This window comes from Trachypithecus francoisi, unplaced genomic scaffold (assembly GCF_009764315.1).
Source record: "Trachypithecus francoisi isolate TF-2019V2 unplaced genomic scaffold, Tfra_2.0 Lachesis_group21, whole genome shotgun sequence".
NCBI lineage: Eukaryota > Metazoa > Chordata > Mammalia > Primates > Cercopithecidae > Trachypithecus > Trachypithecus francoisi.
In genome coordinates, this window is record NW_022681467.1 from 23,411,851 (window position 1) to 23,437,984 (window position 26,134).

At 41.2% G+C, this 26,134-nt stretch overlaps 1 protein-coding gene across 3 annotated transcripts in view; it reads left to right on the forward strand.

Moving 5' to 3' along the window:
- CUNH20orf194 (chromosome unknown C20orf194 homolog) overlaps positions 1-26,134 on the forward strand; it is a 173,810-nt gene that overhangs the window by 54,944 nt on the left and 92,732 nt on the right. For all 3 annotated transcript variants that reach the window (XM_033185811.1, XM_033185812.1, XM_033185813.1), the window contains exons 8-10: positions 3,820-3,918; positions 10,030-10,085; positions 19,001-19,136. In XM_033185811.1, the coding sequence (XP_033041702.1) occupies positions 3,820-3,918; positions 10,030-10,085; positions 19,001-19,136 (291 nt within the window). The remainder of the gene's footprint in view (positions 1-3,819; positions 3,919-10,029; positions 10,086-19,000; positions 19,137-26,134) is intronic.

Here is a 26,134-nt window from a genome sequence, read left to right on the forward strand (position 1 = left end):
CTCCAGAGTCTATAAGGGGATAATCCAGTGCCAAAGTGGAAAGATTGCCCTGGGCCCAGGATACAGGGCACTGACTGGACCTGATAGCAGTGAGCCAGAAACCCAGACCCAAAAGGATTGGTTTATCAGGCCAAGCCACAGAGGTGGGATGGCAAGGCATTCTAACCCAGGACCCTGCAGATTACCAGTTACAAGTACATACACATTTGTATATATAAAATACTATGTAAAAATAAGTTGAGAGAACATTTCCCAAAGTGTTTACAGTGATTCTTATTCTGTTTTCTGTAATGAACAAATAATACTTAGGCATTTGCTTTTTAAAGACTTTTCATTATTAAAATAACATAGCTGGCCAGGCAGAGTGGCTCACGCCTGTAATCCCAGCACTTTAGGAGGCCAAGGCGGGCGGATCACTTGAGGTCAGGAGTTTGAGACCAGCCTGGCTGACATGGTGAAACCCCATATCTACTAAAAATACAAAAAATTTAGCTGAGATCACGCCACTGAACTCCAGCCTGGGTGACAGAGCAAGACTTTGTCTCAAATAAATAAATAAATAAATAAAATAACAGACTCAGAAAATAGCATAAAACTGATGTACAATCTAATAACTTAGTATAAAGCAAAGCAACAGAACCATTATCTCCTTCCTCTTCCCGCAAGAATAACACTATCATGAATTCTATGGTAGTCATTTCCTTACTTTTCTTTGCAGTTTTATCATCCAAATGTATTTTATAAACATAGTTTAGTTTTGTTTGCCTGCCCTGTATGCATGTGTGTGTTTTAGGTTTCTTTTAATCTGTAGGTTTTCTCTATCTCTTTGTTCCCCTGCCCCCTAGCTGTCTGTTGAAGAAACTAGATCATTTGTCTTATAGTTGCCATCAGTTGACTTTTTTTTTTCTTTTTGAGATGGAGTCTCACTCTTGTTGTCCAGGCTGGAGTGCAGTGGCATGATCTTGGCTCACTCCAACCTCCGCCTCCCAGGTTCAAGCAATTCTCCTGCCTCAGCCTCTCCAGTAGCTGGGATTACAGGCATGCGCCACCATGCCTGGCTAATTTTTGTATTTGTAGTAGAGATGGGGTTTCTCCATGTTGGCCAGGCTGGTCTTGAACTCCTGACCTAAAGAGATCTGCCTGCCTTAGCCTCCCAAAGTGCCAGGATTACAGGCATGAACCACTGCGCCTGCCCCAGTTGAAATTTTCTTAATTGTATTCCCATGATGTAATTTAACATTTTCCCCTGTCTCCTGTATTTCCTGATCATTGGTAATTGAATCTAGAGGTTTAATCAGTTTCAGGGTTGATTTTTGGAGAAACGACTACTTCCTACAGGGTGTTATATTCTTTATCAAGAAACACATAATGTCTAATTGGTTCTCGTTTTGTGAACAGCAGTTGATGTGTAATCCCTAGATTCTTGATTCATTAATTAGATCCTCAATTCACCATTGCACAATGGTGTTATTCCAATTGTATATATATATACATAAATATATTGTATATATGTATATTGTATATATTTTGAACTCAGATTTAAACATATTTGATGTCTTTATATCCATTGCAATTGCCATCTTCAGTGATGCTCAAATTTTTCTGTCTTTGGGTAATGAACTCCCTTCAAGTTGGTTCACAATTTAACAGAATCTTATTTTAACAGAATTAATAGTCCTTGATAACTTCCTTGCCAGCTGCTATGTTAAGATATCCCAGCCTTATCTTGTACATTTCCTGTCTGAGACCCACACTCAGTCAGTTCTCTAAAATGTTCTGGTTTCTTTGAATGAGAAGTGGTATTTCAGCACCGCAGTCTGAGCGCTAGAAGTACTCATTGCTGCTGGTTTGACCATTGTTTCTAGATCTCTTCAGTAGATAGAGCTAGGAAATATTTTCTATCTCTTTCTCTCTCTGTCTCCCTCCTCCTAATATGTGTTTATATGTATATATAGATACCTGTATACACACAGATTTTTTTTTGTTTTATCCTACGTTATATATAAAACATACTCAGAAAACACTATCAGCACTGTCACCTACATGATGACTAAAAAGAATTTTTTTTGGGGTAGAGATGGGGTGTCACTATGTTGCCCAGGCTGATCTCAAACTACTGAGCTCAAATGATCCCCTCAGCCTCCCAAAGTGCTGGGATTGCAGGCATGAGCCACCATACCTGGCCAGAATTTTGTGTGTGTGTGTGTGTGTGTGTGTGTGTGTGTGTGTGTATGTATGTGGTAAGTATCATATATAATATGCATGTGTACATATGTATACATAGATACACACACATCTGTATAGATGTAGATAATGGATAGTCTGGACAGCAAGTAGAGAATGTTTACATTGTCTTCCCAGCCGTGTTGGTTTGTGCTTTATGTCTAGGGCCAGAAGTAGAGTCAGTACATGGCTAGCACAGAGGTCTAAGTATTTGTATATCCTTGAGAGGAGGAGGGCATAGATCTGGCCAGTGAGTTTTGGTGCAGCAAACAGAATGCCTGCTATGAGCAAGGCACGAGACTGGGTGCCTAACATACATACCCTTCCATGGTGCAAAATTGACAGTGAAGATGACTGTCCAATTTGAGTACAAATTATTAGCAACTTCAAAATAAGGACAAGGATAATACTTGAGGAGTATCTTAAGCAAGTCCTAACTGATGGGGTTTTTTTGTTGTTGTTGTTAATTGATGATGCCTTCAAGAAAAGCCAATAGCAAAAAGCAATTTGTAGTGCTTGAGAATAAGAAGGAGTTCAGAGAGGATGCTAAAAAGCAGCTGGGGTGGGGAATGGAGGCCACATGTAGAGGAAAGTCAGCTAAGAAGGGTTTAGGGTTTCTCAGTACTCATGTGGTTATTAGAAAGAGAGCAGAAGAAAGGAGAGGGCTCTGTGCCACCCTGCCCTTTAAAGTCAACCAGTCCTTCAACAAAGCTGCTCAGATGTGACCCTTTTGGCACTGGACATGGTACCATCCTTTAGGTGCCTTGTAAATAAATTCCTCCCAATAGGGTTGCTAAAGTAAGATGTTTAAGGATCATTACTGTCCATTCATTCATTCATTCATTTGTTCGGACAGAGTCTCGTTCTGTCACGTAGGCTGGAGTGTAGCAGCACAATCCCGCTTCACTCCAACTTGGTCCTCTTGGACTCAAGCAGTCCTCCCACCTCAGCCTCCTAAGTAGCTGGGACAACAGGTGCGCACCACCAAGCTCAGCTCATTTTTTTTCATGTTTTTTTTTTTTTTTGTAGAGGCGAGGTCTCGTCTTGTTGCCCAAGCTGGTCTGGAACTCCTGGGGCTCACGTGATTCTCCCACCTTAGCCTCCCAAAGTTCTGGGGTTACAGACGTGAACCCCTGCCCCTAGCTGTCCTTTTAAATGGCTTTATTTGGAGTATAATTTATGTGCTATAATATTCATCCATTTTAAGTGTACAACTAAATTATTTTTAGTAAATTTATAGAGAACGTTTTCGTCAGCCCAGAAAGTTCCCTTGTGCCCACTTGCAGTCAGTCTCCATCCCAACCCTAGGCAACTACTAGTCTACTTTTTGCCTCTACAGATTTGCTTTTTCTGAATATTTCACATGAATGGACCACATATCAGGTAGTTTTTTTTATATCTAGCTCTTTCACTTGGTATAATGTTTTTGAGATTTGTCCATATAAGTAGCATGTACTAGTAATTTGCTACTACCTTTTAAAATAACATATATAAATGATCTGGTGTTTTGAGATCAGTTACAGTTTCATAATTTGCGCTTTCTAAAATACCTCCTTTATGTGACCAAACACGTTAACTTTTTCCTTTTTTCCCCAGGATTTGGTGGCTTTTGAACATCAGTGGACTAGCTTCTTCGCTAATTTTGACACAGAAATTCCTTTCCTGCTAGAACTTTCAGAATCTCAGGCGGGTGAGGTATGTAAGGGAAGGGTCAAAGAAGAAGAAGAAAATGGTTAATTTATTTATTGTTTTAATTTTTTATTTAATTTTTTTCAAAATACAACACTATCAATTCTAATTTATCATTTCTTTAAGCTGTGTTGTATACCATAAAGAAGTTCCCCCCCATGCCAACCCTTTATAAAAAACTCTTTTTTTGTGCCGGCTCCTCCATTAAAAGTATTTTTGGCCGGGCGCGGTGGCTCAAGCTTGTAATCCCAGCACTTTGGGAGGCCGAGACGGGCAGAGCACGAGATCAGGAGATCCAGACCATCCTGGCTAACCCGGTGAAACCTCGTCTCTACTAAAAAATACAAAAAACTAGCCGGGCGAGTTGGCGGGCGCCTGTAGTCCCAGCTACTCTGGAGGCTGAGGGAGGAGAATGGTGTAAACCCGAGAGGCGGAGCTTGCAGTGAGCTGAGATCCGGCCACTGCACTACAGCCTGGGAGACAGAGCGAGACTCCGTCTCAAAAAAAAAAAAAGTATTTTTGCTCTGCAGTGTGGTGGTGCCAGGAATTCTGGGCACTGATTAATAGACGTAGGAATAATTCTCCACATGGGAGTAGCACACCTTTGTCAGTTTAACCTCCAGATAATGAATGCCAAGATGTCTTTCCAAGCAGATAATGCTAGTCAGCAGTTACCAGGCTCATGAGTAAACCTGAAGTATCTAGATTGACAGCCAAGACACAGGACAGCCTCAAAAACTAATCACCAGGAAGGATCCAAGGAACCCTTCTAAGCTTGCATTCTAGCCTTCTTGGGTACTCACTGCAGCCCTCAACTCTCTTGTACTCCCCTGTGGCTCAGAGCAAACCCTCCTGCTGATGGTTTGGAGCTGGAATTAATCTTTGTTGTTACGCATTTTACCTTTACTTTCTTTTTTTTTTTTTTTTTTTGAGATGGAGTCTCGCTCTGTCGCCCAGGCTGGAGTGCAGTGGCATGATCTCAGCTCACTGCAACCTCTTCCTTCAGGATTCAAGCAATTCTCCTTCCTCAGCCTCCCAAGTAGCTGGGATTACTGGCACACACCACCATGCGCAGCTAATTTTTGTATTTTTGGTAGAGATGGGATTTCACTGTGTTGGCCAGGCTGGTCTCGAACTCCTGATCTCAAGTGATCACCCACCTTGGCCTCCCAGAGTGCTGGGTTTACAGGCGTGAGCCATCACACCCGGCTACCTTTACATATTTTATAAACCCCACAATACAATGCTCTTATTTTTCTTTAAACAATTACCTTTCTTAACAATATTAAATAATGGGGAAAAAGTCTTACATATTTGCCTGTGTGTTGCTTCTGGTCCTTTTGGCTAAGGTCAAATGTAGTATATTTGCCCATGTTGTTGCTCTCTCTGGTGCTCTTCATTCCTTTGTGTAGACCCAGACTTCTCCTTGTCATCCTTTTCCTTGAAGGATGGTCTTTAATATTTTTTGTGGTATTAATCTTCTGATGGTTAATTCTTTCAGCTTTTGAATGTCTGGAAAAAAATCTTTATTTCACCTTCATTTTTGAAATATATTTTTGCCATGTCTAAATTCTAGATTGACAGTTTTTACCTTTTGATACTCGAAAGATCTTGCTTCAGTGTCTTCTTGCTTGCATTATTTCTGTTGAGAAGTCCTTCATCCTAATCTTTGTACATACCGTAGTCTTTTATCCTGATTTCTGAATATAGCAGGCCTTTTTTTTCCCCATTCTGGTAACTTTTAAGATTTTTCTCTTTATTACTGATTTTGAGTAGTTTGATTATGGTGTGTCTCGCTGTAGTTTTCTTCGTTTCTTGTGCTTGGATTTTGTTGAGCTTCTTAGGTCTGTAGATTTATAGTTTTCTTTAAGTTTGGAAAGTGTTCGCTCTTTATTCCTCAAACGTTTTTTCTGTTCCAAACCTCTCTTCTTTCCTTGAGGGACTCCATTTGCTTCTACATTAGACCACTTGAAGTTGTTCCACATCTCACTGATATCCTTTTCAGTTTTCAGGGTTCTTTTTCCTTTTTCTATTACTATGATTCTACGAGTGAAAGAGATTCCAAAAGGTATACTCAAGTGTCACTGTCGTTTCCTGTTACTCTTTTCTTATTGCCTTCTTCTTTCCACCCATTTTTCCCACTCCATTGACAGTAGGTAACAAACCTCTTGAGTTTCTCATTTATCTTTTCTATTTCGTTTGCACAGATGAGCAAATATGTGTGCGTTTTCTCATACTGTTACCTTTCTAACATTGAAGAGTAGCATATAGTCATTTCCACTTAACAGTACGTCCTGGAACTCTCTCCCAGTCCTTTTTTTTTTCTTTGTTTTCTTAACGATGTAAACATATTCAAGTCAGTTCATTGAGATCTTCCTCATTCTTTGTTAGAATTCATAGTACTCCATTTTGTGGATTTGTCTTAATTTATTCAGCCTCTCTTGTGTGTGCACATACTGAGGTTGTTTCTAATATTTTGCCATTACTCAGCGCTTATGTATGTTCCTGTTGTTGGAGGTATATATACCTAGTGATGAGATTGCTGGGTCAAAAGGTAAGTGCGTATGTCATGTTGTTAGTTATTGCCAAATTCCCCTTCAGAAGGGTTTTACCTGTTTGCATTCCCACCAGCACTGTATGAACGCCTGTTGCTGCACAATTTCACCAATAGACTGTATTGTCATACTTTGGCCGGGCGCGGTGGCTCAAGCCTGTAATCCCAGCACTTTGGGAGGCCGAGACGGGTGGATCACGAGGTCACGAGATCGAGACCATCCTGGCTAACACGGTGAAACCCCGTCTCTACTAAAAAATACAAAAAACTAGCCGGGCGAGGTGGCGGGCGCCTGTAATCTCAGCTACTCGGGAGGCTGAGGTAGGAGAATGGCGTGAACCCGGGAGGCGGAGCTTGCAGTGAGCTGAGATCCGGCCACTGTACTCCAGCCCGGGCGACAGAGCGAGACTCCGTCTCAAAAAAAAACAAAAAAAAAAACAAAACCAAAAAAAGAAAACGAAAAATAGTGTATCAGTATTGTTTTAATTTACATTTCTCTATTAGTGAGTTGAACATTCCCTCATATATTTGATGGCCATTTTATATGTTGTTTACGTGTTGTTTTTCCATTTTAATATTAGTACAGTATTATTAACAACTATAGAGCATAGGTTTTAGGAGGGTATTTTGTCTCCTGGTTTTTTTTTTTTTTTTTTTTTTTGAGATGGAGTGTCACTCTGTCGCCAGGCTGGAGTGCTGTGGCACGATCTCGGCTCACTGCAACCTCCACCTCCCATGTCCTCTCGTTTTTAAAAGTTTGTTATATATTTGGGCTTTTAGCATTTTGTCTCTAGTATATACTGCAGATACTTTTTCCATATTTATCAGTTGGTTTGTTTATAATTTTTTTTTTGCCATGCAAACATTTTTCTTTTTATGTAAATTCATCTGCCTTTTCTTTTATTGCTTCTGAATTTTGAGTCATTATATAGGGAAAGGCTGTAATTGAAAGTCACCCTCTAGCGCTTGTATGGCTTGAATTTTTACATTTAGATCCCTAATCCAAATGTAATTCATGGGAATATGTTGTGAGATATGGATCTACTTTTATTTTTTCCCTCAAATGATTACCAAGTTAGAATCCCAGCTATACAGTTCACTAGCTCTGTGACCTTGGACAAGTAAATTAACTTTTGTATCTTTGTCAACTTATCTCTAGAGGGGAAATAATGATAGAATGAAGCTCATAGGTTGTTATGAGGGTTGCTTGAGATGATAAGTGCCTATCACAGTCACATGGTAAGCCCACAATAAATTTTAAGTATTATGTTAATCTATAGTTTTTTGTTTTTTGTTTTTTTTTTTTGAGACGGAGTCTTGCTCTGTCGCCCGGGCTGGAGTGCAGTGGCCGGATCTCAGCTCACTGCAAGCTCCGCCTCCTGGGTTTACGCCATTCTCCTGCCTCTGCCTCCCGAGTAGCTGGGACTACAGGTGCCCGCCACCTCGCCCGGCTAGTTTTTTTTGTATTTTTAGTAGAGACGGGGTTTCACCGTGTTAGCCAGGATGGTCTCGATCTCCTGACCTTGTGATCCGCCCGTCTCGGCCTCCCAAAGTGCTGGGATTACAGGCTTGAGCCACCTCGCCCGGCCTAATCTATAGTTTTTACAAATCAGTAAGACAAACATCAGAACTCCAATTGAGCCAGGTGTGGTGGCTCACACCTGTAATCCCAGCGCTTTGGAGGCCAAGACGAGTGGATCACTTGAGGTCAGGAGTTCAAGACCAGCCTGACCAACACAGTGAAATGCCGTCTCTACTAAAAATACAAAATTAGCTGGGTGTGGTGATGCACGCCTGTAATCCCAGCTACTTGGGAGGCTAAGGCAGGAGTATTGCCTGAACCTGGGAGGCGAAGGTTGCAGTGAGCTGAAATCATGCTGTTGCGCTCCAGCCTAGGCAACAAGAGCAAGACTCCATCTCAATAAATAAATAAATAAATAAATAAAATACTCTAATTGATAAATATCAGAGAATGTAAATAAGCTGTTAACTAGGCCAGGCGCGGTGGCTGAAGCCTGTAATGCCAGCACTTTGGGAGGCCGAGACGGGCGAATCACGAGGTCAGGAGATCGAGACCATCCTGGCTAACCCGGTGAAACCCCGTCTCTACTAAAAAATAAAAAAAAAAATTAGCGGGGCGAGATGGCGGGCGCCTGTAGTCCCAGCTACTCGGGAGGCTGAGGCAGGAGAATGGCGTAAACCCGGGAGGCGGAGCTAGCAGTGAGCTGAGATCCGGCCACTGCACTCCAGCCTGGGCGACAGGGCGAGACTCCGTCTCAAAAAAATAAAAAATAAAAATTTAAAAAATTAAAAAAAACTTAACTACTGAAGGGAAATCCAAATGGCCACTGAACATGTCTAAAATACTCTACTTCGTTACAAAGCCAAGGGGTATAAAGAAGACAACAAACAGTGAGGTCCGATTTTTCATTTGTCAACTTGGCAAATATATTGAAACCATTTCATAGGCAGTGCTTATGAGGACACCATGAGACAGGCACACTCATATTGTAGTTAGATATGTACATGGATAGAACTTTCTTAAAAAACAATTTGGCAGCATGGTTCTGCCTTTTTGTTCTGTGATTTCATTTCCAGATCTGCCTTAAGGAAATCATCAGAGCTGCAGATGAAATTTATTAAGTTCATTACATGAGAGGTGTTTGTGTGTGTGTGTATGTGTGTGTATTTTTTTCCATTATATTGAAGAATTAATAACAATATAAATTTCCATGAACAGAAGACTATTTAATAAAGTTTAGTGCAATCATATATTGTCTATGATGTACCATAGAGAAAAGATTTGAAGAAAATTTACCAAAATGTTAATAGTTTTTAGACATTATAGGTGGTTTTTATTGTCTTCTACAATGAACATATATTAATCAGAAAAAAACAGTAAATATTATTTAGTGGGATTAAAATTACTATTTGAATTTTTGGATCCTTTGGACATGAGAGCATGCGTGTTAAGTTTTGATTAGTGTTTAGCCTGACACTATGCATCCAAAAGCTGAGACTTACTTCATTGATTTCCCAGGAAACTTCCATCAGTATACTTCGAAATTCCTTGGATTCCTCCTCATTACTGATTTTAAATTAGCACAATAGTATATATTAATTTATTGGAAATGTAGAAAAATTTTTTTAAAAGTCTCCACATGATTAGCAACTTGGACCACAGATGGTGATTGGTCCAATTTTCTTTCAGTAGTTAAACACTGTAAATTAAAAGAATTTTTTTCTTTATTTGCCTTTTTGCAAGTTTTTGTCTTTTTTTCTTTTTTTGTATTACTTTGCCACTTACTCCTAAAATTCATATTGCTATTCACCATACACGTCTTTCTATGTTCTTATAGTAATCTACAAACAAACATCTCTTTCTGTAGCTTTCTCTCTCTGTCACACACGCACACACACAAACACACATACCCACACACACACACACACACACACACACTATGCACTCTCCTGAAGCATGTGTGTAGATACATATGTGAGGGGTTTTATGACTGTTTTACCAAATTGTGGTCTTAATATATACAATATTGGCTTCTTTTTAGCCATTCAGAAGTTATTTCAGTCATGGAATGATCTCTAGCCATATAACTGAAAACAGGTAAGTTTCTTTCTTGGGGAAGAAGGGTGAATGGTGATAGAGAAAATGGAGTTGGCAAGGGGGTTGGCTGTCGGGGTGCATTCAAGTTCAGAAGCTAGAGTCAGGAAAATATGGGTTGATTTTAGTCATCACAGGGTAAGAAATCTGTACTCTGTAAATGTGTCTGTTTCACTGCTTTCATTTTTATTTTATTATTTTATAGTAAACTAGCTTTTAAAACACTGTTGTCGGTCGGGTGCAGTGGCTCATGCCTGTAATCCCAGTACTTTGGGAGGCCGAGGTGGGCAGATCAGCTGAGGTCAGGAGTTTGAGACCAGGTTGACCAATATGATGAAACCCCATCTCTACTGAAAATACAAAAATAGCTGGATGTGGTGGCATGTGCCTGTAATCCCAGCTACTTGGGAGACTGAAACAGGAGAATTGTTTGAACCTGGGAGGCAGAGGTTGCAGTGAGCTGAGATGGTGCCATTGCACTTCAGCCTGGGCAACAAGAATGAAACTCTGTCTCTAAATAAATAAATAAATCACTGTTGTCTGCTAAAATCTAAAGAAAGGAATTTTTAATTTCATTCCTGGCTCAGGAAAATGACAGGAAGCAAATGAAAATAAATAAATGGGACCTAATTAAATGAACATGCTTCTGCACAGCAATAGAAATAATCATCAGAGTACACAGACAATCCTCAGAATGGGAGAAACTATTTGCAAACTATGCATATGACATATGCATAGTCTGAGGGCTGGGCAGGGGAGCAACAGTGTCTTACAGGGAGTAAAAGGAATCAGATGTGAAGGTCCAGCCCCATGAAGAAGATGGGTTCAGTGAGGGTTCGAAAGTGTTTCCTCCCACATCTCTTTTGTCATGATCAGCAAGAGATAACTTCCTCTGATGGATAGAGAGGACATCTCTTCTCTCTTTTCTTCCCCCATTTCCAATCCAATCTAATAGTGAAACAGAGTACCCTGGCTAGGACTCAGAGTCATATTTTTCTGCCCAAAGTGTCACCTCGCTTGAATTAAACTTAAGAAGAAAAATCAGCCATTTTTAAGGCTTACTTTTAAAAGCCCTTGTTTGCCTGAAGCTTAAGGTAGTATTTTTAAGAGTAGTGAAAAGAAATGCAAAGAATTCTTTACATGACACACACTAAGGGCAATTTAGGAAGAAGATAGAGGATAGAGTCATCAAATATTCACTGAGAACGTACGACATACCAATCAAGAGAGATTCATGGTTTAAAAAAAGGAAGCAAATGTGATTACTGCCCTCAAAGTTTATAGGGTAGTGGAGAAAAAGACATTAATCACACAACTTAACAAAGAAATCTGTTATTACCAACTCTGATTGGTGCCATGAAGGAGAAAAGAGCCTAGTACTTTGAAGCCCATCACTGGAGAGCCCAGCCCCCTCCAGGAGAGAGATGAACAATGAATAGAGATAACTGGGAGTAGGAGGAAGAGCAGAGACCCTGAGACAAGAACATAAGGGACATCAAAGAAAATGATCTTGGCTGGAGTATTGAAGTTAGAGTTGAGTGGCCTTCCATGGAGCTGAGAAAGTTCACTAGATCATACAAGTTCTCTTTAGCCATGTTCAAGATTGTGGCCCTTCTCCAGAAAATAACATAAAGGCAGTAAATTGGCATGTTTAAAAGATTATCATGGGCAGGGGGCAAGATGGCCGAATAGGAACAGCTCCAGTCTTCAACTCCCAGCGCGAGCGACACAGAAGACCGGTGATTTCTGCATTTTCAACTGAGGTACTGGGGTCATCTCTCTAGGGAGTGTCGGACAATCGGTGCTGGTCAGCTGCTGCAGCCTGACCAGCGTGAGCTGAAGCAGGGCGAGGCATCGCCTCACCTGGAAGCGCAAGGGGGAAGGAAATCCCTTTTCCTAGCGAGGGGAACTGAGACACACAACACCTGGAAAATCGGGTAACTCCCACCCCAATACTGCGCTTTAAGGAAACAGGCACACCAGGAGAATATATCCCATACCTGGCCGGGAGGGTCCCACGCCCACGGAGCCTCCCTCACTGCTAACACAGCCGTCTGCGGCGATCTATCCGCAAGGCAGCAGCGAGGCTGGGGGAGGGGCGCCCGCCATTGCTGAGGCTTAAGTAGGTAAACAAAGACGCTGGGAAGCTCGAACTGGGTGGAGCTCACAGCAGCTCAAGGAAGCCTGCCTGTTTCTGTAGACTCTACCTCTGCGGACAGCGCACAGCTGCAGTCCATTAGGGGAAAGAGCGGGGCCGTGGCAGACGCGAACGACTCTGTCTGACAGCTTTGGGGAGAGCCGTGGATCTCCTAACGCGGAGGTTGAGATCTGAGAACGGACAGACTGCCTGCTCAGGTGGGTCCCTGACCCCTGAGTAGCCTAGCTGGGAGACATCCCCCACTAGGGGCAGTCTGACACCCCACACCTCACAGGGTGGAGTCACCCCTGAGAGGAAACTTCCAAAGAAAGAATCAGACAGGTACACTCGCTGTTCAGCAATATTCTATCTTCGGCAACCTCTGCTGCTGACACCCAGGCAAACAGGGTCTGGAGTGGACCTCAAGCAATCTCCAACAGACCAACAGACAGTCCTTCTGACTGTCAGAAGGAAAACTATCAAACAGGAAGGACACCTATACCAAAACCCCATCAGTACGTCACCATCATCAAAGACCAGAGACAGATAAAACCACAAAGATGGGGAAGAAGCAGGGCAGAAAAGCTGGAAATTCAAAAAATAAGAGCGCATCTCCTCCTGCAAAGGAGCGCAGCCCATCGCCAGCAACGGATCAAAGCTGGTCAGAGAATGACTTTGACGAGATGAGAGAAGAAGGCTTCAGTCCATCAAACCTCTCAGAGCTAAAGGAGGAATTACGTACCCAGCGCAAAGAAACTAAAAATCTTGAAAAAAAGTGGAAGAATTGACAGCTAGACTAATTAATGCAGAGAAGATCATAAACGAAATGACAGAGATGAAAACCATGACACGAGAAATACGTGACAAATGCACAAGCTTCAGTAACCGACTCGATCAACTGGAAGAAAGAGTATCAGCGATTGAGGATCAAATGAATGAAATGAAGCGAGAAGAGAAACCAAAAGAAAAAAGAAGAAAAAGAAATGAACAAAGCCTGCAAGAAGTATGGGATTATGTAAAAAGACCAAATCTACGTCTGATTGGGGTGCCTGAAAATGAGGGGGAAAATGGAACCAAGTTGGAAAACACTCTTCAGGATATCATCCAGGAGAACTTCCCCAACCTAGTAGGGCAGGCCAACATTCAAATTCAGGAAATACAGAGAACGCCACAAAGATACTCCTCCAGAAGAGCAACTCCAAGACACATAATTGCCAGATTCACCAAAGTTGAAATGAAGGAAAAAATCTTAAGGGCAGCCAGAGAGAAAGGTCGGGTTACCCACAAAGGGAAGCCCATCAGAATAACAGCAGACCTCTCGGCAGAAACTCTACAAGCCAGAAGAGAGTGGGGGCCAATATTCAACGTTCTTAAAGAAAAGAATTTTCAACCCAGAATTTCATATCCAGCCAAACTAAGCTTCATCAGTGAAGGAGAAATAAAATCCTTTACAGATAAGCAAATGCTTAGAGATTTTGTCACCACCAGGCCTGCCTTACAAGAGACCCTGAAGGAAGCCCTAAACATGGAAAGGAACAACCGGTACCAGCCATTGCAAAAACATGCCAAAATGTAAAGAACATCGAGGCTAGGAAGAAATTGCATCAACTAACGAGCAAAATAACCAGTTAATATCATAATGACAGGATCAAGTTCACACATAACAATATTAACCTTAAATGTCAATGGACTAAATGCTCCAATTAAAAGACACAGACTGGCAAACTGGATAAAGAGTCAAGACCCATCAGTCTGCTGTATTCAGGAGACCCATCTCACATGCAGAGACATACATAGGCTCAAAATAAAGGGATGGAGGAAGATCTACCAAGCAAATGGAGAACAAAAAAAGCAATCCTAGTCTCTGATAAAACAGACTTTAAACCATCAAAGATCAAAAGAGACAAAGAAGGCCATTACATAATGGTAAAGGGATCAATTCAACAGGAAGAGCTAACTCTCCTAAATATCTATGCACCCAATACAGGAGCACCCAGATTCATAAAGCAAGTCCTTAGAGACCTACAAAGAGACTTAGACTCCCATACAATAATAATGGGAGACTTCAACACTCCACTGTCAATATTAGACAGATCAACGAGACAGAAAGTTAACAAGGATATCCAGGAATTGAACTCATCTCTGCACCAAGCGGACCTAATAGACATCTATAGAACTCTCCACCCCAAATCAACAGAATATACATTCTTCTCAGCACCACATCGCACTTATTCCAAAATTGACCACATAATTGGAAGTAAAGCACTCCTCAGCAAATGTACAAGAACAGAAATTATAACAAACTGTCTCTCAGACCACAGTGCAATCAAACTAGAACTCAGGACTAAGAAACTCAATCCAAACCGCTCAACTACATGGAAACTGAACAACCTGCTCCTGAATGACTACTGGGTACATAACGAAATGAAAGCAGAAATAAAGATGTTCTTTGAAACCAATGAGAACAAAGATACAACATACCAGAATCTCTGGGACACATTTAAAGCAGTGTGTAGAGGGAAATTTATAGCACTAAATGCCCACAAGAGAAAGCAGGAGAGATCTAAAATTGACACTCTAACATCACAATTAAAAGAACTAGAGAGGCAAGAGCAAACACATTCAAAAGCTAGCAGAAGGCAAGAAATAACTAAGATCAGAGCAGAACTGAAGGAGATAGAGACACAAAAAACCCTCCAAAAAATCAATGAATCCAGGAGTTGGTTTTTTGAAAAGATCAACAAAATTGACAGACCGCTAGCAAGACTAATAAAGAACAAAAGAGAGAGGAATCAAATAGTCGCAATAAAAAATGATAAAGGGGATATCACCACCGACCCCACAGAAATACAAACAACCATCAGAGAATACTATAAATGCCTCTACGCAAATCAACTAGAAAATCTAGAAGAAATGGATAATTTCCTGGACACTTACACTCTCCCAAGACTAAACCAGGAAGAAGTTGAATCCCTGAATAGACCCATAGCAGGCTCTGAAATTGAGGCAACAATTAATAGCCTACCCACCAAAAAAAGTCCAGGACCAGATGGATTCACAGCTGAATTCTACCAGAGGTACAAGGAGGAGCTGGTACCATTCCTTCTGAAACTATTTCAATCAATAGAAAAAGAGGGAATCCTCCCCAACTCTTTTTATGAGGCCAACATCATCCTGATACCAAAGCCTGGCAGAGACACAACAAAAAAAGAGAATTTTAGACCAATATCCCTGATGAACATCGATGCAAAAATTCTCAATAAAATACTGGCAAACCGGATTCAGCAGCACATCAAAAAGCTTATCCACCATGATCAAGTGGGCTTCATCCCTGGGATGCAAGGCTGGTTCAACATTCGCAAATCAATAAACGTAATCCAGCATATAAACAGAACCAAAGACAAGAACCACATGATTATCTCAATAGATGCAGAAAAGGCTTTTGACAAAATTCAACAGCCCTTTATGCTAAAAACGCTCAATAAATTCGGTATTGATGGAACGTACCTCAAAATAATAAGAGCTATTTATGACAAACCCACAGCTAATATCATACTGAATGGGCAAAAACTGGAAAAATTCCCTTTGAAAACTGGCACAAGACAGGGATGCCCTCTCTCACCACTCCTATTCAACATCGTGTTGGAAGTTCTGGCTAGGGCAATCAGGCAAGAGAAAGAAATCAAGGGTATCCAGTTAGGAAAAGAAGAAGTCAAATTGTCCCTGTTTGCAGATGACATGATTGTATATTTAGAAAACCCCATTGTCTCAGCCCAAAATCTCCTTAAGCTGATAAGCAACTTCAGCAAAGTCTCAGGATACAAAATTAATGTGCAAAAATCACAAGCATTCTTATACACCAGTAACAGACAAGCAGAGAGCCAAATCAGGAATGAACTTCCATTCACATTGCTTCAAAGAGAATCAAATACCTAGGAATCCAGCTTACAAGGGATGTAAAGGACCTCTTCAAGGAGAACTACAAACCACTGCTCAGTGAAATCAAAGAGGACACAAACAAATGGAAGAACATACCATGCTCATGGATAGGAAGAATCAATATCGTGAAAATGGCCATACTGCCCAAGGTGATTTATAGATTCAATGCCATCCCCATCAAGCTACCAATGACTTTCTTCACAGAATTGGAAAAAACGGCTTTAAAGTTCATATGGAACCAAAAAAGAGCCCGCATTGCCAAGACAATCCTAAGTCAAAAGGACAAAGCTGGAGGCGTCACGCTACCTGACTTCAAACTATACTACAAGGCTACAGTAACCAAAACAGCATGGTACTGGTACCACAACAGAGATATAGACCAATGGAACAGAACAGAGTCCTCAGAAATAATACCACACATCTACAGCCATCTGATCTTTGACAAACCTGACAAAAACAAGAAATGGGGAAAGGATTCCCTATTTAATAAATGGTGCTGGGAAAATTGGCTAGCCATAAGTAGAAAGCTGAAACTGGATCCTTTCCTTACCCCTTATACGAAAATTAATTCAAGATGGATCAGAGACTTAAATGTTAGACCTAATACCATAAAAACCCTAGAAGAAAATCTAGGTAGTACCATTCAGGACATAGGCATGGGCAAGGACTTCATGTCTAAAACACCAAAAGCAACGGCAGCAAAAGCAAAAATTGACACATGGGATCTAATTAAACTAAAGAGCTTTTGCACAGCAAAAGAAACTACCATCAGAGTGAACAGGCAACCTACAGAATGGGAGAAAATTTTTGCAACCTACTCATCTGACAAAGGGCTAATATCCAGAATCTACAAAGAACTCAAACAAATATACAAGAAAAAAACAAACAACCCCATCAAAAAGTGGGCAAAGGATATGAACAGACATTTCTCAAAAGAAGACATCCATACAGCCAACAGACACATGAAAAAATGCTCATCATCACTCGCCATCAGAGAAATGCAAATCAAAACCACAATGAGATACCATCTCACACCAGTTAGAATGGCAATCATTAAGAAGTCAGGAAACAACAGGTGTTGGAGAGGATGTGGAGAAATAGGAACACTTTTACACTGTTGGTGGGATTGTAAACTAGTTCAACCATTATGGAAAACAGTATGGCGATTCCTCAAGGATCTAGAACTAGATGTACCATATGACCCAGCCTTCCCACTACTGGGTATATACCCAAGGATTATAAATTACTCTACTACAAAGACACATGCACACGTATGTTTATTGCGGCACTATTCACAATAGCAAAGACTTGGAATCAACCCAAATGTCCATCTGTGACAGACTGGATTAAGAAAATGTGGCACATATACACCATGGAATACTATGCAGCCATAAAAAAGGATGAGTTTGCGTCCTTTGTAGGGACATGGATGCAGCTGGAATCCATCATTCTTAGCAAACTATCACAAGAAGAGAAACCAAACACCGCATGTTCTCACTCATAGGTGGGAAGTGAACAATGAGATCACTTGGACTCGGGAAGGGGAACATCACACACTGGGGCTATCATGGGGAGGGGGGAGGAGGGAGGGATTGCATTGGGGAGTTATACATGATATAAACGTCATGCACATGTACCCTAGAACTTAAAAGTATAATAAAATAAATAAATAAATAAATAAAAAAAAATAAAAAAAAAAAAAAAAAAAAAGATTATCATCACTACAATGTAGAGAATAGGAGGGCAAGAGTGGAAACAGGGAAACAGTGAGGAAGTGTTGTAGTTGTCCAGGGAAGAAATGATGTCAGCATGGACTAAGGTTGTGGCCATGAAGATGGAAGAAAATGGTTAAACAGGAAGGCTTTTGGGGAGGTTGATTATATCTGGAGGGAGAGGAAGCAGAAGTCCAGGAGGCCTTTCAGATGGCTGGGTTCCTGAGTGGATTGTGATGCCATTTATTTCCTGCAAGAACTGGAAGAGGAGGAGACATAGGGAACATAATCACAGAGGAGAGGAGGGAGCAGCAAGCTGCGGGTAAACCCTGAGACTATTTGGAGACCAGGTGGAAGAGGAGGATGACTGGGGAGACTGAGGGGAAACAGTTTTTGCAGTGGAGGGTAGAGGGAGTCAAGTGCTTCTCAGAGACCAATGAAGGAAGGAAGACCTGAAGACCATCTGTTGGATTTGCTGTATGCTACATGAAAGTCACTTGGTGACTTTGGCAAGAACTCTCTGGATGAAATGACTGAGGAGGCTGCTTAGAGTGGGCTGAGGAGTGAGCAGAAAGTAGGGGAAAGTAGAGGAAAGGAAAAGTAGGGGAGAGGAAAAGTTCAGCCAAGAGGGCAGAGAGGAAGGGGGTGGGTACAGAGTCAGGTATGTGTGGTATTGAGAAAATGTGCAACCCTCCTGTGCTCCTTCCCTATTGAAAGTTACTCAGGAATTGATGACTGCTCTATTGTCTGTCTAGTGCAAGTATCATAACTGTCATTCCTTAAGACTCATTTCTATTAAAATTATATTTTATAATACCTGAGTTTTGCTCTGTCACTCTATCATGGACAGCAAACTTATGGAACTTATTCCTCAAAAAGTGGGACATGCTGAAAATACAAACCTAGCTTGAGTTATGTCCCTAAATGTTAACTGATCCCTATGGGTCAGTAGGGAGACAACTGGCATCCCTTTCCAACCAGCCAAGGACATTTGGTCGACTGTACTGACTGACTGCTTTGCTAAGGCTGCAGGTGTCGCCCAGAAAAGCCTGAGGACTTATTAAGGTCATGGAAGGTTGCCTTGGCCAGGAACTCTTTTCTAATCACATGTTTTTGACTTCACTCTCTAGTCCTAATCGGCAGCCATTTGTTCTCTTTGGTAATCACGCCACACGAGAAAACCTGAATGCTGGCAACTTTAACTTCCCTTCTGAAGGACACCTGGTACGAAGCACTGGTCCTGGTGGGAGCTTTGCCAAGCACATGGTAAGTGACTGGACTGCCTGGTGCTTGATTAGTTTTATTGTGGGGGTGGGGTGGGTGGGGGGAGCTAGACAAAGGAACCTTTTCCAGTTAGTGTGTTGATTTAATCCTGAACTTGAAGTTGTTTTAGAGTGAAAAGAAGTGATTAGAAACTGTGTGTACTTTTTTCTATAGGTACTAGGTATGATTTGAAAACATCATATTTAATTTTGAAATATTTGAAGGAAAAACATTAAGAATATAGTGTCACAAACCAGTCTTTAAGTTGTCAGAGTAGTATTGTCAATAGAATTTTTAAAATTCAAAATAATTTGAGGATAGTTATTCCAAGCCTAAGTTTGTTACGCCTTGACTGTTACATTTAAGGACAGAAACCAATCTTGATGATCATTATTGAGAGTGCCAGAGAGAAGATTTTTGCATTTGGTAGCAGATTGTCTGCTACGTTCTTTTAAAGAAAATATTAGACCTGAATATAAGACTCTAATGACTCTGAAAGTCTGTGCTATCTCAGTGGAATTTTAAGTATTTTCAAAATGTCTCTGGCAGTCAGGAAAGCTATGGTTAGTAGGTACTGGTTTTTTTGTTTGTTTGTTTATTTTTTGAGACAGGGTCTCTGTCACCCAGGCTAGAGTGCAGTGGCACAGCCTTGGCTCACTGCAACCTTGACCTCCCAGGTTCAGGTGATCCTCCCACCTCAGTCTCCTGAATAGTTGGGACCACAGGCACATGCCACTGTAACCTTCCTGTCTTCCCTAGGGGAGGGGGAAATAGCTAAGAAACACCTTTGATGGTCACAGCCTGGAGACACAGGCCCACTAAAAGACTGAGATTTAACCGTAAAATCATGGAATGTTTCCCTCCCCCATTACCTCAGCACAAGTCTACAATATAAATAGGGGGTTACTGCTGACAGAGCTGCAAGGTACAGTCCATCTAAGGTGGAGTTCACAGGGAACCCAAAGAAGAAAAATGGGGAAGAAAAATAGAAGAATGCTAGAGGGATTTGAAGTCCCTGGCACCTACAGCTTCAAAAAACATTAAACAGAACCCAACTCCCAGCTAGATTAACGTAAAATCCCACATTAAAAGTCTGTTTCTTCAGTTCCTGTTACCTGATACATCATTTTTGGCTTTCAACAAAAAATTACAAAGCATGCTAAAAAGCAAGAAAAAACACTATTTGAAGAGACAGTGCAACCATCAGAACCAGACCCAGATATGACTCATATTTTATAATATACAGATTATTAAAAATAACTATGATTAATGTTAAAGGCTCTATGGAAAACATAGGCAACATGTAAGAAGAGATGAATAACGTAAGCAGGAAGGTGGAAGCTTGAAGATAGAATCAAAAGGAAATGCTAGGATTCAAAAGCACTGTAATAGAAACGAAGCATGCCTTTAATGGGCTTATCAGTAGAGCAGACATATCCAGAGAAGGAATCAGGAAGCGTGACATCAGTCAGTAGAAAATTCCTGAACAGGAGTGTGAAGAGAAGAAAACAATGAGGAAAAAGAAAATCATCTGAGAACCAGCTGGGCACAGTGGCTCACGCCTGTAATCCCAGCACTTTGGGAGGCCGAGGCGAGTGGATCGCCTGAGGTCAGGAGTTTGAGACCAGCCTGGCAGTGAGCCGAGATCATGCCATTTCACTCCAGCCTAGACAACAAGAGCAAAACTCTGTCTCAGAAAAAAAAAAAATCATCCAAGAACCCTGGGACAATTTCAAAAGGTGTAATGTGCATGTACGGGAAATACCTGAAGAAGAAAAAGAAGGAAATGGAAGGAGTACTTGAAGTATTAATGGCCAAGAAATTTCCAAAATTCATGACAAAGGCACAAAACCACAGACCCAGGAAGCTTAGAGAACAACAAGCAGGGTAAATACCAGAATATATATATGCTTAGACCTATCCTGTTCAAACTTCAGAAGATCAAAGACAAAGAGAAAAACTCTTAAGAAGCCAAAGCGGGAAATAAAACACCTTACCTATAGAGAGGAACAAGGATAAAAGTTCCAGTGGACTTCTTATCAGAAACCATACAAACAAGAAAAGAGTGAAATGATATTTTAAAGTGTTGAATGAAAAAACACACCAACCAAACCACATTTTATATCCAACAAAATTATCCTTCAAAAGAAAAGGGAAGAAACAAAAGAGAAATGCTTTCTCTTTTGTTTTGTGAGAGTCTGTGGGACTGTCACAAAAAATCCAAACAAAAAAATTGAATTTATCACTAGCAGATCTGCCCTGTAAGAAATGTTAAGTTGTTCCTTATGTATGTGTGTATGTGTGTATATATTACATATTTTAATTTTATATAATTTATATGTGTAATATATAATATATATGTAATATGTAATATATGTATCAGAAACCTGGATCCACATAAAGAAAGGAAGAGCATCAAAGAAGGAATAAATGAAGATAAAATGAAATATTTTGGCTGGGCGCGGTGGTTCAAGCCTGTAATCCCAGCACTTTGGGAGGCCGAGACGGGCGGATCACGAGGTCAGGAGATCGAGACCATCCTGGCTAACACGGTGAAACCCCGTCGCTACTAAAAATACAAAAAACTAGCCGGGCGAGGTGGCGGGCGCCTGTAGTCCCAGCTACTCGGGAGGCTGAGGGAGGAGAATGGCGTGAACCCGGGAGGCGGAGCTTGCAGTGAGCTGAGATCCGGCCACTGCACTCCAGCCTGGGTGACAGAGCAAGAACTCCGTCTCAAAAAAAAAAAAAAAAGAAAAAAATATTTTGTATTTCTTATTATTCCTTATTCTTATTTTTCTTATTCCTTATTCTTGTAATAGTAACAGTGTATAAGTGATTATAGCATATAGATAAGTGAGTGGCAGCAATGTAATAAGGCACAGGAGGGAGGACATAGGAGTACTCTGATACAAGTTTTATGCACTACACACAAAGTGATAGAGTGTAATTTGAAGGTGGACTTAGATTAGTTATTAATTTATCATACTCCAGGGAAACCACTAAACATGTCCAGGTTTCAATTGAAAAATCACTAGAGCTCTCAAACTCAGTGAGAAAAGACAGTCATCAGTGCCAGCACTAACAGAACACAGATGTGAGAATTAACTGACAAGGATTTTAGAGCAACCATCATAAAAATACTTAACGAGGTCAGGAGATCAAGACCATCCTAGCTAACATGGTGAAACCTGGTCTCTACTAAAAATACCAAAAAAAAAAAATAGCTAGGCATGGTGGCATGTGCCTGGAGTTCCAGCTACTCCGGAGGCTGAGGCAGGAGAATTGCTTGAACTTGGAAGGCAGAGGTTGCAGTAAGCCAAGATTCCGTCTCAAAAAAAAAAAAACCACTTCAGTGAGCAACCCCTGAGTAAATGATAGAAAGTTTCAGCAAAGAAATAAAAGATGTGTAGAAAAACCAAATCAAGGCCAGACGTGGTGACTCATGCTTGTAATCCCACAACTTTGAGAAGCCGAGGCGGGCAGATCATGAGGTCAGGAAATCGAGACCATCCTGGTTAACATGGTGAAACCCCGTCTCTGCTAAATATACAAAAAATTAGCCGGGTATGGTGGCAGACTCCTGTAGTCCCCAGCTACTCGGGAGGCTGAGGCAGGAGAATGGCGTGAACCCCGGGAAGTGGAGCTTGCAGTGAGCCGAGATCCCGCCATTGTACTCCAGCCTGGGCGACAGAGTGAGACTCCATCTCAAAAAAAAAAAAAAGAAAAAGAAAAAGAAAAACCAAATTGAGATTTTAGAGTAAAAATAGACCGGGCTCAGTGACTCACACCTTTAATCTCAGCACTTTGGGAGGCCAAAGCAGGTGGATTACATGAGGTCAGGAGTTCAAGACCAGCCTGGCCAACATGGCGAAACCCCGTCTCTACTAAAAATACAAAAATTAGCCAGGCATGGTGGCAGGCGCTTGTAAAATCCCAGCTACTTGGGAGGTTGAGGCGGGAGAATCACTTGAACCTGGGTGGCAGAGGCTGCAATGAGCCGAGATTGCCCATTGCACTCTAGCCTGGGAGACAAGAGCAAAACTCCATCTCAAAAATAAATAAATAAATAACAGATTAGTCAAAGTTAGAAACTCAGTGAATGGGCTCAATGGTAAAATGGAAATGAGAGAATAAAGAATCAATGAACTTGAAGATAGAACAATAGAAATCATCCATCTGAACAACAGAAAATAGACTGAAAAGAAAAACTGAATAGAACCTCAGAGAGCTGTGGGACTCTCACAAAAAGCCAAATATTCATATTATTGGAGTACCAGAAGGAGAGGAGAACGAGGATGGTACTTAAAAAATGAAGAAATAAGGGTTGAAATTCCCCCAAATTTGGCAAAAGAAAACCCCCACAAAACTATGGATCTACAAAATCAAGAAGCTGAGTGAACCTTAAACAGGATTAAACCCCAAAATACCCACACCAATAAATACCAAAGTCAAATTGTTGAAAACTACAGACAAAAAATCTTTTTTTAAAAAAATGGGGTCGATCTCTGTCACCCAGGCTGGAGTGCAGTGGCTCAATCTTGACTCACTGCAACCTCCGCCTCCTGGGTTCAAGTAGTTCTCATGCCTCAGCCTCTTAGCCTCTTAAGTAGCTGGGACTACAGGTGTGCGCCACCATGCCTGGCTAATTTTTGTATCTTTTGTAGAGACGGGGGTTTTGCCATGTTGGCCAGGCTAGTCTTGAACTCCTGACCTCAAGTGATGTGCCTGCCTTGGCCTCTCAAAGTGCTGAGATTACAGGCATGTGCCACCACGCTTAGTCCGAACAAAAAGTCTTGAAAACAACCAGAAAGAAGTAACACCTTACCCATAGTGGGAAGACAATTTTTTTTTTTTTTTTTTGAGACAGAGTTTTGCTCTTGTCACCCAGACTGGAGTGCAGTGGCATGATCTCGGCTCACTGCAACGTCCGCCTCCCGGGTTCAAGCTATTCTCCTGCGTCAGCCTCCCAAGGAGTTGGGATTACAGGAGCCCACCACCACGTGGCTGAGTTTTGTATTTTTAGTAGAGACGGGGTTTCACTATGTTGGCCAGGCTGGTCTTGAACTCCTGACCTCAGATGATCCACCCACCTTGGCCTCCCAAAGTGCTAGGATTACAGGCGTGAGCCACCATGCCCGGCCGACAATTTTTAAGTGAAAGTTGTATTTCTTTTTCATCAGTAACCATAAAGGCCAGAAGGAAGTGACACCTATATTTCAAATACTGAAAGAGAAGAATTGTCAACCTAGAAATCTGTATCTAATAAAAATATCCTTCTAGAATTAAGGGAAAATCAAGACATTCACAGATGAAGGAAAACTACAAGAATTGGTTGCTGGAAGACCTACCCAAAAGAATAACTTAAAGAAATTTGGTCTAAACAGAGAGGAAATGATAAAAGAAGGAATCTTGGAACATCAGGAAGGGAAGAGAACATAATGATCAAGGCAATGTACCACTGAATTGTATACTTTAAAATGGTTTTATCTCAAAAGTTGCCAAAAAAATAAAAATAAAAAACCACCCAGTGCATATTCACATTATAGATTGTTATTATACAAGCAATTTCTGCTCTCAGGTCTGTATCACTCCAAAGCCAAAAAGTTTTCACTCATTATTTCAGTAATCCTTGTTGAATGTCTAGTAAATGTCAGTCACTGTGCTAGATGAAGGGAGAGTCATGATCTTTGCCTTTGAGGATCCCATGGACTTGAAAACTCCAGGGAAAGCCAGCTAGGAAATGTTTGGACCCAAACACATTGCTTCCTTTTTCCTTCTGAGTCGTGAATTCCTTATCATCCTGGGCTGACTGAGAGCCAGCTAGGAAATGTTTGGAGCAATAATTTAGATGTCCAACACCAAATGCTGGTGAGGCTATGGAACAACAGGAACTCTTACTTATTGCCGGTGGGAATGCAAAAAGATACAGCCACTTTGGAAGACAGTTTGGCATTTCCTTACAAAACTAAATACAGTCTTACCATAAGATCCAGCAATTTCGCTCCTTGGTATTTACCCAAAAAATTAAAAACTTAGGTCCACACAAAAACCTGCATGTGGATATTTACAATTACCAAAACTTAGAAGCAACCAAGATGTCTTTCAGTAAGTGAATGGATGCTATTCAGCGATAAAAAGAAAAGAGCTGTCAAGCCACAGAAAGACATGGAAGCACCAAGATTCTGATGTCTGTACTGAGTGGACAAAGAAACTATTCATTTAGAGAGGGAACACTGAGGAGAGTCAGATTGGATGTGTTTGAAGTTCACTTTAGACAGTGAATTTGAAATGACTGTGAGACACCCAAATAGAGCTGAGGCGGCAGTGGTTAGATACATAAGTCTAGGGTCGCAAGGATTAGTCTTGTCTGGAAGTAAACATTTGAGCATTCCCTTGGTATAAAGGGGGTAATTAAAACCAAGGCTGTGGATAGGATTATCTGGATATATATTGTTATTTATTTATTTCAAAATCTTCCTTTAAATACAAGGCTAGGTACCTTTAGACCACACATCCAGTGAAGCTATCTTGAGGTTCTTCTTATTTTTTTTATAGTCTTCTAGGAAAGCTCACAATTGATTCAGCCTGACTTAAAATGTTTTTAAGAGTCGTGCTCTATGACACCAAGGTTTAGACTCTTAACCAGTTACTTATTTTAACTGCTTAAGAAAATCCGCCGGGCGCGGTGGCTCAAGCCTGTAATCCCAGCACTTTGGGAGGCCGAGACGGGCAGATCACGAGGTCAGGAGATCGAGACCATCTTGGCTAACACGGTGAAACCCCGTCTCTACTAAAAATACAAAAAACTAGCCGGGCGAGGTGGCGGGCGCCTGTAGTCCCAGCTACTCCGGAGGCTGAGGCAGGAGAATGGCGTAAACCCGGGAGGCGGAGCTTGCAGTGAGCTGAGATCCGGCCACTGCACTCCACTCCAGCCCGGGAGACAGAGCAAGACTCCGTCTCAAAAAAAAAAAAAAAAAAGAAAATCCAAAGTTCTTTGCTGA